This window comes from Phyllopteryx taeniolatus, chromosome 15, assembly GCF_024500385.1.
Source record: "Phyllopteryx taeniolatus isolate TA_2022b chromosome 15, UOR_Ptae_1.2, whole genome shotgun sequence".
In the NCBI taxonomy this organism is placed as follows: domain Eukaryota; kingdom Metazoa; phylum Chordata; class Actinopteri; order Syngnathiformes; family Syngnathidae; genus Phyllopteryx; species Phyllopteryx taeniolatus.
The window spans coordinates 738,627-751,542 of record NC_084516.1 but is presented as its reverse complement, the minus strand read 5'-3'; the positions used below and the strand labels follow the sequence as shown (position 1 = coordinate 751,542).

The 12,916-nt window shown below is 47.1% G+C and overlaps 1 protein-coding gene across 2 annotated transcripts in view; it reads right to left on the bottom strand.

Annotated features, from left to right (window-relative positions):
* Positions 1 to 12,458, bottom strand: part of myo5b (myosin VB) — a 38,341-nt gene extending 25,883 nt beyond the window's left edge. The window contains exons 1-8 of one of the 2 annotated variants that reach the window (XM_061747314.1): positions 12,244 to 12,458; positions 8,237 to 8,347; positions 7,986 to 8,157; positions 7,600 to 7,744; positions 4,469 to 4,625; positions 3,314 to 3,457; positions 2,945 to 3,026; positions 1,938 to 2,045 (exon numbers count right to left, since the gene is read on the bottom strand). In XM_061747314.1, coding sequence (XP_061603298.1) covers positions 1,938 to 2,045; positions 2,945 to 3,026; positions 3,314 to 3,457; positions 4,469 to 4,625; positions 7,600 to 7,744; positions 7,986 to 8,157; positions 8,237 to 8,347; positions 12,244 to 12,276 — 952 coding nt within the window. In that variant the 5' untranslated portion in view covers positions 12,277 to 12,458. Of the gene's footprint in view, positions 1 to 1,937; positions 2,046 to 2,944; positions 3,027 to 3,313; positions 3,458 to 4,468; positions 4,626 to 7,599; positions 7,745 to 7,985; positions 8,158 to 8,236; positions 8,348 to 11,434; positions 11,883 to 12,243 lie in introns of those variants that run through there. The other variant, XM_061747313.1, reaches the window with a different exon arrangement.
* Between the last annotated feature and the right edge of the window lie 458 nt (positions 12,459 to 12,916).

The window sequence follows — 12,916 nt, the reverse complement described above, 5'->3', positions numbered from 1 at the left end:
ATGAACCTGCACGCACATACCTTTGGCGCTAACCAGTTCCTTCTGGATCACAGATATTTCTTGTGAACAAAACAGGTTTACTCTCATGTAACGAACCGAACCATTTTCACTCGGCATTGTCTATAAAACTCAAAGACTTTCAATCTGGAGCCAATAGAATGCCGCACAGCTCCTGCAGAGTTGAGCATTGAAGCGGGTTCATCCATTTGTTCTCAAACCTTTTAAAACACTTTAAATTTCATGTGTTCAAATGACAGATCACACGTGGGGACAGAGCAATATTCGTGATTTGTGGAAAACAAATGAAATTTGACACCATTTTCCCCTGAAACTGGTTCATTAAAATGTATTTACAAATTATTATTTTTTTTTTTTTGTTTTATTCGGCGGCACGGTGGCCGACTGGTTAGAGCGTCAGCCTCACAGTTCTGAGGACCCGGGTTCAATCCCCGGCCCCGCCTGTGTGGAGTTTGCATGTTCTCCCCGTGCCTGCGTGGGTTTTCTCCGGGCACTCCGGTTTCCTCCCACATCCCAAAAACATGCATGAATTGGAGACTCTAAATTGCCCGTAGGCATGACTGTGAGTGTGGATGGTTGTTTGTTCCTATGTGCCCTGCAATTGGCTGGCAACCAGTTCAGGGTGTACCCCGCCTCCTGCCCGATGACAGCTGGGATAGGCTCCAGCACGCCCGCGACCCTAGTGAGGAGAAGCGGCTCAGAAAATGGATGGATGGATGGATTATTTTTTTATTCATTGATCTCAATTTTTTCCCCATTCATTTCACTGAATAATTAGTTAAATAATCAGAATGAAATGAAATAAAAATTAAAAGATGAGAATTACTGTTTGTTTTCTGATCAAAGTAATCAATTTTACAAGATTTTTTTTTTTTTACTTTTGACTCGTCTACGAATGACCAGGCCCGACCTGTCCCGTTTGAAAAATCACAAAAGCTTGAATGCATCTTGGAAGTGATCAATGGCCACGAGAATTGAAAAATGTAATTTTCGAAAGCCATACAGCCCATGACGCATTGAGTCGATCCAGAAAAAGGATTTGTCGTTTCCACAGCATTTTTTTATAATACTGGGCATGAGAAGAACTGTGGCACCAAAATATCTTGAACATAGAGAGAGCAACAACACAACACAAATGTACGTGAAGCGCTACCGATTAGGGCGCATTCGATTAATCGTTTCAGCCCTAGCGTCGACTTTATAGTCCACGATGTAAAAATGTCTATACAGTGATCACGTCATGACTGCATTCGGAATCATTCACCATTTCTTACTCCAGAATCACTACAAAGGGATTTCTAGTGGACCTTTTAGGAACTCTCTCGGTCCACTAGGACCGCAAATTTGCACACGACTCATCTACTTAATGCTTTCTGCCTTGTGGTATTGAATGCTTGGTTTTCTTATACTTTCTAGTAGAACCCCAGCGGCTTAGCATGAATAGACTAACACAACTGGGCCGACGACCTTATTACAGACTTCCTCAAACTACGTCATTTACCCAAGCAACCACGCACTTTTCAAACTGGCACTGTGTACTTTTTTAGATTCATTTGCTGCTACTGAAATCCCCTGAGGCTAACTACTGTCTACTAAAACGGATTTCCTATTTGCCAGTGTGTGTTAAATCAAGGAAAATTGTGGCAATGTCGGGAATCTTGAAACTGCACGTGCCATAAATGTGTGTTATTGTTTGTTAACAGTGTTCCAGAGGGAGCTTGAAACAGAACCGACAACTGTCTTGATGCCACCACACAAACACGCACCTGTTGGTGTCTGAAGGGTCATGGGGGAAATCCCAAAATTGTCAAAGAGTCAAACAGACCCACAACATAGCGTGTGTGCATGGAGAATGAAGAGTATGGTTAAACAAAGAAAGAAAGACCAAGAAATTTTTTTTGGGTAAAAAAGCCACTGACCTAGCAGTCTGAAAGCATGCCTGGTCTTGTCCAAGTCATCAGCGTCGTTCACGCCCTCGATGAAGATGTTCTCGCCCATGGACGTGTACAGAAAGTCTTCTGCACTGGCTGGTGGCAAACGGCAGAAATGGGATCAACTCACACGTGCGAGCGTTAATTCCGTCAAAGCTTAAGGCCTCTTTATACGACGACGCCCGCATTGCATCACGTGACCGACGCATTGGCCCGCGCGGCCTTCACTTGACGCGCACACGGCAAAAATTGGCGCTGCCCATAGAATGACACCGAGATCATCTCTCGTGATTGGTCTGTTTTAGTCGCACGCTTGTGATGACGTATTCACCGTTCCTCTCAGTTCCACATAGCACCTACGTCGCCGCCTTCTCGATCGATTTTGCAGCATCATTAAACGTACCATCTGGTCATCTAGGTCCAATTGTTCTAGCAGACGCTGTTCCACGGTCGCCATTGTTGTTGCTTTGTTCCTCGTTACAGAAAGGAAAGTAAAAACGGCTACCGGAAATGGCCCAAAAATGCAGAGGAAACTCCACCTGTGGCGTCCTAGCCAATACCAGCCGTCGCGACACCCCCAACTTGGAGGAGAACTGCAGCACATTTTCAAAACTGCGCGCGAGATAGCCGCAGTGACGTTAGCCCGGTCACCGCCCGCGCAAGTATAAAGAAGCCTTTAGCCTTCAAGTCTCAAGCAAGTCCAAAGTCATATAGCCCTGGGCAAGTCGAGTCAAGTCATTTTGTCTTGGGCGAGTCGAGTCAAGTCATTTTGTCCTGGGCGAGTCGAGTCAAGTCATTTTGTCCTGGGCGAGTCGAGTGAAGTCATTTTGTCCTGGGCGAGTCGAGTCAAGTCATTTTGTCCTGGGCGAGTCGAGTCAAGTCATTTTGTCCTGAGCGAGTCGAGTCAAGTCAAGTCATTTTGTCTAAGCTCTGCAATAAAACGACAGCTTTGGCGCTGCAAAGAAAGCAAAGTGGTGTAAAAGGAGAAGACTCACTTAGGCTTAGGTCTCGCAGCTCCGGCAAAGAGGCGGAGGCACACAGCTGGTAGAAGATGTGGTAGTTGCGCTCCTCTTCAGCCTGTAATACCAGCCCGCCCCCCCAAAAAAACATCAGACCACCGCCCCGCCCAGTGGTGGGAGATAGTGAACTACAACTACTTGGTTCCTGTACTTCAGTAGCTTTTTCAGGCATGCATACTTGACTAATTTTCAAATGACGTTTTTGTTTTATTTCCTAAATTTGAAAACAGATATCAGTACTATCTACTGCTTACTTGGTCGAAAATCCTTTTTACTTCACCCCCCCCCCCCCCCCCCCCCCCCCAACTTCTGCGATTGACAACACGACGTATAAAAAAAACGCACCTGGAAGACCACCCGTGACTTCTCCAGCAGGTACGTTCGCATGTTGGCCCCGATGATGTGGTAGCTGCGGCTGAAGCCGATCTCAATGTATTTGCCGAAGCGACTGCTGTTGTCGTTCCTCGTGGTCTTGGCGTTCCCGATGGCCTAACCCCAGACACGAAGTCAAATAAAAGGAACTATGCGTCAATACCGGGAATACGCTAGGAAAATTAGACCACCTTCAAGACACTTTCCTTTCACTGTCCTGAAGAGACCAGACTGGACTAAAATAGGGCTGCACAATATATGCTTCGAGCATCATCATCGCAATGTACGCATGCGTAATAGTCACATCGCAGGGTCATGCGCAATGTTGCTGTATTGATATGCAGTCAATCAAAACTGTCATATTAATAGTGAATAGCAGAGGGACCTGGTTGGACAAGCTAATAAGATTAGCCCCGATGTTACAGTAAATTATAACCCATCAAAAAACACACACACGGAGCGGCCCAAAATGTTATATACGACAAAACGGACACCGATAGGACGGATATTGGGTAAAACGGACTGTCGGGACTGAACAATGTGTCCAAAAACAGTTTCCATTTGTCACTTAAAGTCCCGTTGACAAAGTCTGTCAGTTCCAGAATTGGCCGCTGTTGTTTACTGGCGCTGCAGAGCAACGCAGGCAGATCGTGAGACTGACGTATTTCCGGGTCACAGATATACAAAAAGACTGGATCCTCCTGTGACGATGTGGGGGCCATGTTGAATGTGGGACGTTGACGTGCCAGCCGTGCGACGACGCTATATCTATTCTCTCTCATGCATGGAGCAGAGAGAGAGAGAGCATCATGGCTACAGCGATAAGCCACGCCCAAATCAGACTACAGTATTTTAGCCCCAAGATTGGCCCCATTAGCTATCACAGGGGATAGGCCCAACATATTTTGTCGGGAACAACAAAACTTCTTCTAGTCTGGATTTGTGTAGTTTTGACTGGAATGGAGTGAAACAGACTCGTCCGGGCTCAACTGAATTAGTGGGCATTGCCACCATTACAAGAGTAGACTGGACTAATATGAACTACACCGATTCTCAAAGACGAGACTAGACTGAAAGAATGTGGACTAGATTGACCTATATGACTAAACTGGACTAGAGTGGACTGACCTCCATGATGGGACTGGAAGCGAGGACTTTCTCCTCGACGTTGGTATCGTTGGCAGATCCGCCGACGGTGGCAAAGAATCTCATGGCGTACTTTGCAGAAACAGTCTTCCCGGCTCCCGATTCTCCGCTCACAATGATGGACTGGTTCCTCTCGTCCCTGACAAACAAAAGCCAGCGAGACATGAAAGCAGAAGAACGCCAACGTGGTGGTGAGACGTTCCCTCCACCTGCCAACACACTCCCCACTAGCACCACTACAACCGCCAAAAACGCTCCCACCGTGGCCGCGCTCCCGGCTACAATCCCGTTCCCACCCTCTTCGCACTCTCCCCCACCGTCACCAGTGATGCAGTCGCACTCCCTCCACCGCAACATTCCATGCCACCACCGTACTCCCCACTGCCGTCACGCTGCCTACCAACCAATGTTCCCTCTAATTTTGTGTGTGTCCGGGCAGACACACAAGCTCCTTGAGCGCACTGAGGACCACTGTGAGCAACATCAGATGTGCCCGCTGTGGCCCCACACCAGTTCAAAACCTTGGATCATAGCGAGTTGCATGGCTTATTTAAAGAATCAAAATACAGCAGCAATTTTCATTGGTTAACTTTTAATGTCATTGATTTGGCCCTCTTGAAATGAAAATGCTTTACGCACAGGAGTCTGCCTTTGGCCTGGGTGAGGGTCATGTTCTGGAACAAATGACACATATGCACCTTTCAGATATATAATTTTGTTCACATGAAAACCTTCACATTTTGCACAATGACGTGTGCTGTAGCTTGTGTAAATTCCTGTAACTCTCTATGTAAAATATCTAATTACTCTGCTGATCCAATGAGCTCAATGCTTCAATGTCAAATGCAGACCACTCCTTTAATTCATCCTCTGGAAACCGAGCATGCATGTGATCACAGAGCTTAGTAATGAAAAGAGTCATCTCAGCAGTATTTAGACAATCGGCTGCTGAGGTCCCCGTTGCCTCTTTGACACGGTCACTCCGCTGTACATCCTTCCCAAGTATTGGGAACGCAACGTCTCAATCTTTGCTCTCGCAAAGCAGTGTCCTTCCATCAGAGTCAGGTTGCGTCTTGGTAAAGTGAGGCAGAGTTGTGCCAGCTCACCCAAAACATTTCCCGGAGCAGTGACATAAACTTTGGACTTTGAATCACTCAGCGTTTTGTAGCAGAACTTTGCCACTGGATCTGTTATCGGTGAATTCTTGAAGCACAGCGTAGTTCCTCAGAACAGCATTGACAGCTCGGTGCCGTGACAGCCATCGCACTGCATGACAGTGTATCTTCTTCACCAAGAATCTTTGCTAGGTCCTCCATTTTGCCCTTCTTCACAGTGGACCGAGAGAAAGTGGAATCCACAGTTCTCAGGAGAGTTTCCGCATCTCGCATCAAAGGTCCCTTTTTCCAGGCATCATCAATGCCCAAGCCCTCTCTATGAGCCACGCGATGTTGTTCAGTTAGGTGTGGCACAAAGCCGCAACTCCGTTGTGTTTTCCGGGCATGACTGAGGCACCGTCGGAGGGCAGCATCACCATTCTCTGCATGTCCCGTCCATGTTTGGAGTAAAACAGAGTTATTGCCTGCACAATATCGTGAGCAGTGCAAGTTGTCAGTGGGACGATGCCGCCAAACGCACTTTTAGGCTTCACGTCATTTTCCTCCCTGTATTTAATATATAGGATGAGCATTTTGTGCTCTCATTGACTATCAGGGCATGCCAGGGTGCATCTTTAACACTGCACATAGTCTCATTCTGCACTATTTCATTGATTGAGTTCACAAATTCAAAGGCGTAGTTTTTATTTGGCCAGCTTTCTGGTATACTTACATACTTTGCCATGTGATCGATGACAGCATTGATGCATTCATTTTGATAGCAAGTAAAATATTGTCAAGGAGAACTTTAACTTGCTCGGGGTCCGATTTTGCTTTGTGTGACAGCTCGTTCTTTTGCGCTCTCCCGCAATAATGTACCGATCCCCTGTCCCATCTTGAGTCTTGGTACAATTCCAACAGCTTTCAAATGACATTTGTGCTGAATACGACGCTTGAGGTAGTCCAACCTCCGTTCAGTCCACATTTTTCCCTCCGAAAACTCACTTGCTACTTTGGCTTCGCTGCATGTTTTGCAGAGTACACCTTTCTCTCTCGAAAAGGAAAAAAAAATCTCACCCAGTTTCATCGCTTGTTCTTCTATTTGCGCGTACTCCGACAGCCATCCATCCATCCATTTTCTGAGCCGCTTCTCCTCACACGGGTCGCGGGCGTGCTGGAGCCTATCCCAGCTGTCATTGGGCAGGAGGCGGGGTATGCCCTGAACTGGTCGCCAGCCAATCGCAGGGCACATACAAACAAACAACCATTCGCACCTACGGGCAATTTAGAGTCTCCAATCAACCTACCACGCATGTTTTTGGGATGTGGGAGGAAACCGGAGTGCCCGGAGAAAAGCCACGCAGGCACAGGGAGACCATCCAAACTGCACACAGGCGGGGCCGGGGATTGAACCCCGGTCCTCAGAACTGTGAGGCAGACGCTCAAACCAGTCGTCCACCGTGCCACCCTCCGACAGCCATTCCATCTTAAACGAACCGCATTTTTTTCACTTTGGCTTGATGAGTGGATGTGTCACTGCCCGTTGGTTTCGCCATGGTAAGGGGTTAGCGTTTGTGTCTCTTAACGCCGCCGCACTGTTGTTAGCTCGCTAACCTCCACGGTGCGTGTGGGCAGGCCACATATGCAACCATAGCGTAGCGTAAGTGAAGCGTATCGTATCATTGGCTGGGCACCTGTCGCTTACTGAATTACATTGCAAAATGGTACAGAAAACAATATTATTGGTCTAATTAATTAGATTATATCAGGTGTAAAATCAGACATTATTTAATACGCTTCTGTTGAATGTTTTTTTTTTTTTTCTTGTGCGCAGAGTATGTGCTAGCAGTGCGCGATTGCGCAGGTGCGCAGCTTAGAGGGAACATTGCTGCCAACAAACTCCCCACTAGCACCACCCCAACCGGCAAAAACGCTCCCACAACCCCGTTCCCACCATCTTCGCACTCTCCACCGCCACCGTGCACCAGTGCCACGCTCCCACCGGCGCCGCGCTCCCACCTGGCCATCTGTTTGTAGGCTTCTTCGGCCACGGCAAATATGTGTGGGTCCATATCGCCCATGTTTCGACCGCTGTAAGCGTTGATCACCTCCTCGCCGTAGATCTGCAGCTCCTCGTAGGGGTTGATGGCCACCAGGACGATGCCTGCACACGCAAACGCAACACACTCAGGACCCCAAGTACAAGAAGAAGAGCCGCGAATGAGGGATTTGCTTTTCTACTACAAATGTGCCGGCCTTTCAAACAGGTGAATAATGTTTCAGTACTTGGAGGTGAAGAGAGCGTGTTGAGAAGGAGTAAATGTCAAGTGGAAAGTAAAAAGTGACGTTAATGTCACTTTTTCATAAAGAGCCGTGAAACCCCAGGAGGAGCAGGCGGTACTGACCGCAGTAAGTGTAGATGTGGCTGGATTCGAGGAATCGCACTCTGAGGTTGTGCAGCACAGCGGGCTCGTGAAGATAACTCAGCGCCGTCAGGTCGTTCTCGCCCACCAGGATGTCGGGGTTACGCAGGAACGGCAGCGGGTTGCTCTCGGGGCCCACCGGGTACTCTACCGGCTGAGGGGAGAGATTAGTGCTAGATCGAACCCTTTCGCAATAAGAGAGGGAAGGAAGGCGTCACAATGAAAGCGCTTACTGTGCCGTCCTCCAGGCGGAGGTGCAGTACCGACTCGCCTCGGTTGAAGTCTCGGCTGATTTCCGCTGCCTGCCACACGTTCTGCGCGTCCGGGATCCATACCCGTGTATACTGAAACCCAACGCGCGCGCACACACGTAGACATAGACACAAACACATACACAGACACTCACGGACAAACACACACATAGACGCAGACACATTTACCTTTAGGGGTCTCAAATGAACTTATGCAACATGTTCTCTGAAGATGCTAATGACATTTTTGGATCTATCAAATAGAAAAATAGGACTTTAGATAAGCTTTTTGTCTTCCAAAAAAATTACAACCTTTTGATGGATAACAATTGGCAATAACTCAAATACTCATCAGTCAAAAGGAAATTCAGTTGGCCAAGTCTTTAATGTTATTGATCCAATGATATGAAAATGAGCCAAACACACCGACCGGTATGGCTCTGAAAAAAGGAGATCAAACATTGCGAGTTACGATATGAGAATGTCAGGCTAAATGCAGCAGCGGGCTAGTTAGCAATAGTGAATGCGAGTGTTGACGCCGAACGTGCAGCCAGACGGTCGGCGGGGGGGGGGACGCTCTCGTCAATTAATTCCACAACAAAAGAGCGCAATAATGGCAGAGGCTTTTTGGGGGGAAGGTGTTTATTTTCACCACAACAACAAGCTGTTGTGCAGGTTTGTGTGGACGGACTGGCAGCAAGCTTCAAACATGCTGGGGGCGGAGATAGACAGCTGGCGGGACGCCAGGGGAGCCGCGTCGGCACATCAGAATCAGAATCATCTTTATTGAGCCAATCACAAACATACAAGAAGAAAGGAGGCGTGGGCTAATAGGGAGGTAGACTTTTAAGTTCAATACAAAGTCCATAAAGCAACAACAAAGACAGGAAGTGACATCACATTCAGCCAAGTGAGAGCCTATAACTTTTTTTAAAACATCTTTATGACACTTGAGAATGTTAAAATGTGACTTTGATGGCCATCAATAAATCATTAATAATCTTAATAATCATCATCATCATCATCGTCATCAATGAACAAACGACTTTTGTTTGTGTGGCTTCCCATTTGAAGAAGCCACACCCTCGCATGCGTCCTCACAGGTGAGCGGGCGTCAATGGGAGGCTCCGCCCACCGAGAGGAAGCTGCGGACTAAGATGTACAGGAACTGCACACACACGCACGTTACCACGCTGACACACATACCTGTACACACTCACACATACTAGCCCAGCGAATGTAGCACTTGGGATGACATGAAAACGTCACGTGTTGATCACCATGGCGACACAGCAGCTGATGAAATCACCAATACCACAATGCTTGCATGTCTCTGATGCATTTGTTGTGCATCTTTTGAGCAATTGTGTGTCCATTGTCTGTTTGATTGTTGTGCATCTGTTTGTGCTGTCTGTTGTGTCTGTTGCTGGTTTGTGTTTGTTTGCATTGTGTGACTGTTGTGTTACGAGGACCCCCGACTTGTGCTTGATCGGGAAGGAAGGCGTCACAATGAAATCCTGCGGCAGCCGCGGAGACGGAGCCACGTGCGTGCACGTGTGAGGACTTAAGAGGAGGTACGTTGCGGCGCCTCTGAAACGTTTGCCGTTGACAGCAAATGCTGCTTGAGGACCTTTCAGCTCAGTTTCAAATCAAGTTCACTAATCTTTAACTACAGGAGCACATCATTCAAATAGGAATGATAGTAATACTCATATACACACTATGAGTACACGACAGCAGCGTTTGCTCCCCTTGATCGGCCGGCTATGATTGGGAATTGGGAATGTGGCCCCTGAACTCCAAAGAGTTTGACACTTGAGTTTATTGCTCTTGAGCTGAATAAAAGCGGGTCACGACTTGGCGATAATCGGAAAAAACGACTGGGATCTAGAGAACAGCCTACACTTTCTACTCGTGTTGGGGAGTAACTAATTACATGTAACTAACGTATATCATTGAATTCCAAAATCTATCCAACTGTAATCCATAGGAGACAATGCATCGTTAAATGATAGTTGCTTTTGGATATTTCCATGATTACAATTTTAGTTCCATCCATCCATCCATCCATCCATCCATGATCTGAGCCGCTTATCCTCACAAGGGTCGCGCGAGGGAGCGCTGGAGCCTATCCCACCTATCATTGGGCAGGAGGCAGGGTACACCCGGAACTGGTTGCCAGCCAATCGCAGGGCAATTTTAGTTACATTTGAAAAATAATAGTTTTCGCATCACTTCCTCCTTGTAAAGGCGACGCTTGTGATTGGCTTTCTCTGGTCATGTGCCATTCTGCCGTTGGCTCAAACGTGACACATTTTCCAAATATGACCTGCTAGCGCCACCCCGTGGTGCAATCTATTAGTCTGTCTGGGATTTTGAAAAAGTTCAACATATAGTTGCACTTTTGAACACGTAAAAGAAAATTGACACTTTAACAGTTTCACCTTTATCATTTTGGACTTTTCTTTTGTAACGTTCACTTATCTGGTTGTCATATTGTCTAAATTGTGCACATTTGTCATTAGGTCAACATGCTATGTTTTCCACATGCTGTATCCATAAAATAGCAACAAACATTGTCTATTCTATATTTAACTTTCATCAAGTGTATTATTAGTGTAAAGCACAAATATGTGGTTAATTCCAAAATAACGATCTATGCTTTGAATCCACATTTTTCAAGGAAACACGCGAGGCTCCTGTTGACGCATTCGTTCAAATTTAAGAAAAGTCAATCAAATGTAGTTTCAGCGTAATTGGTTACATTAAGGCATCATTCGAATAGGAATGATAGTAATACTCATATACACACTATGAGTACACGACAGCAGCGTTTGCTCCCCTTGATCGGCCGGCTATGATTGGGATGGATGCAATAGCTCCACGACTCTGACCTTTTCAACAGGGCAACTTGTAATTGTGAGCAAGTCAGCTTGCCAGCACATTGAGAGGTCTTGAGAAGCTCCAGAGCGCTTCCCGACACAAGCACACAAACCCGAATCGAGCCGAGCCGAGCCGAATTAGGCGGAAGTATGGCGTCATCTTTCTTTCCACTTTTGTGTCGACATCGCGGCAGGTGAGCGGCAGGTGCTCTCGCTAACTCACTCACTCACGAACTAACTACCTCAGTGCCTGACTGACGCGTGAAGTGGCGAACTAACTAATTGGCGATTGACTCACCGTCGTGTAGAGCTCGTTGACTGACATGTTTCTTTTTTTCCTTCCTCGCGAACCGCCAAAGTCCACGAGCGCGAGCGCGTGCGCGTGCAACCCGGAAGCGGCAGGTGCATGGCACGTGCGCTAGCGAGCGGCGAAACTTTTTCACCGACTTTAATTCTTATCACTTCTTTCGGAAGAGAAAGGCTGATTCGCTCCGACGCGACTGTGTGTGTTCGTTCGCAAGCTGGGTTTCTTCCCACACGGGAGTGAGTTCGCTTGGTGACGTGCACGCGCATCGCTTAAAGAGACAGTCCAGCTTTCCGGCCGCCGCGCAGGTACTCCACAGGCGAGATGTGATTGGAGGCCTGCTGGGACCACGTGGGCGAGTTTCATATTCACAAAGCTACATTTTGTAAGTTGTCTCAAGGCGTGTTTGACTGAAAGTGATTGTTACATTGACTCTTTTAAATTTGTAAACGATAAGGTAAAAAGATTTTTGACATGTATATTCGAAGTTATTTATTTAAACTCTTTCAATGTATATTAGTTCATTTAAATGATTTTTTTATGATGAAGTGAACTGAAGTAGAATGTTTGCCGATATATATATATAAATATATATATATATATATAGTTTTCCCCCATTGTTATACTGACAAAAATGTTAATGTCTTGTCAACTTGAATGACGTGTCAATTAAATGGAAATAAATGTCTGCTGTTTTTAACGAATGTTTTCCAAGGCGTAAACGTCTCGTTTAGTAATAAGCACCATCTTGGGCTAAAAAAAAAACAAAGCGCCCCGCCATTAGAAATGAAACGAGGGCTTACCTTTGCGTAGTGCTGATGATAATGTGCGCTCATGTCGGCCTCATGCGTCTTGTGGAGGTCGGCGGGCGGTCGCCCCCCCCCCCCCGCCTCCGACGCTCCCTCGGCAGGTATGAGCAGCTCTCCGGGCGCACCGCCCACACTTTGCCAGCACGTCCACCCTGGCGTCTCATCAGCGCCGCCGTCTGGTGGACGCGTGCGCTGCACAGGGAAGTCGCCCGTCTCGTGACGTCCTCACGCACGCGCGACACTTGAACGCTTTCTCTCCACAATTCGTTCCAAGCAAATTGTCAGGATTTTCTGGTTTTCAGTGATTGCCTTCAAACATGTACGCGATCCTGTGCAGAAGTGGACCCTCGCTATCGGCGCCAATAACCAAAATCCGCGGATCATTGACGTCATTGGCATTGCATTGAAGAAGTAAAACCAGAAACATTCAGGAACAAGCGGGGGAAGTGGCACCAATAAGCATTTTCCACGAAAAACTGGGACTGGGACTGGGACTGGGACTGGGACTGGGTCGCCCCCCCCCCCAAAAAAAACAAAACCCACCAAAATGTGTTTTTTTTTTTAATCCAAAATATTCTGTAATAAGTGGGGAATGCCGCCAAGCCTTTTCCACGAAAACCGGGGGTTGGGTATAAAAGGCTTGATCAAGTGACATCGCTCAACCAGA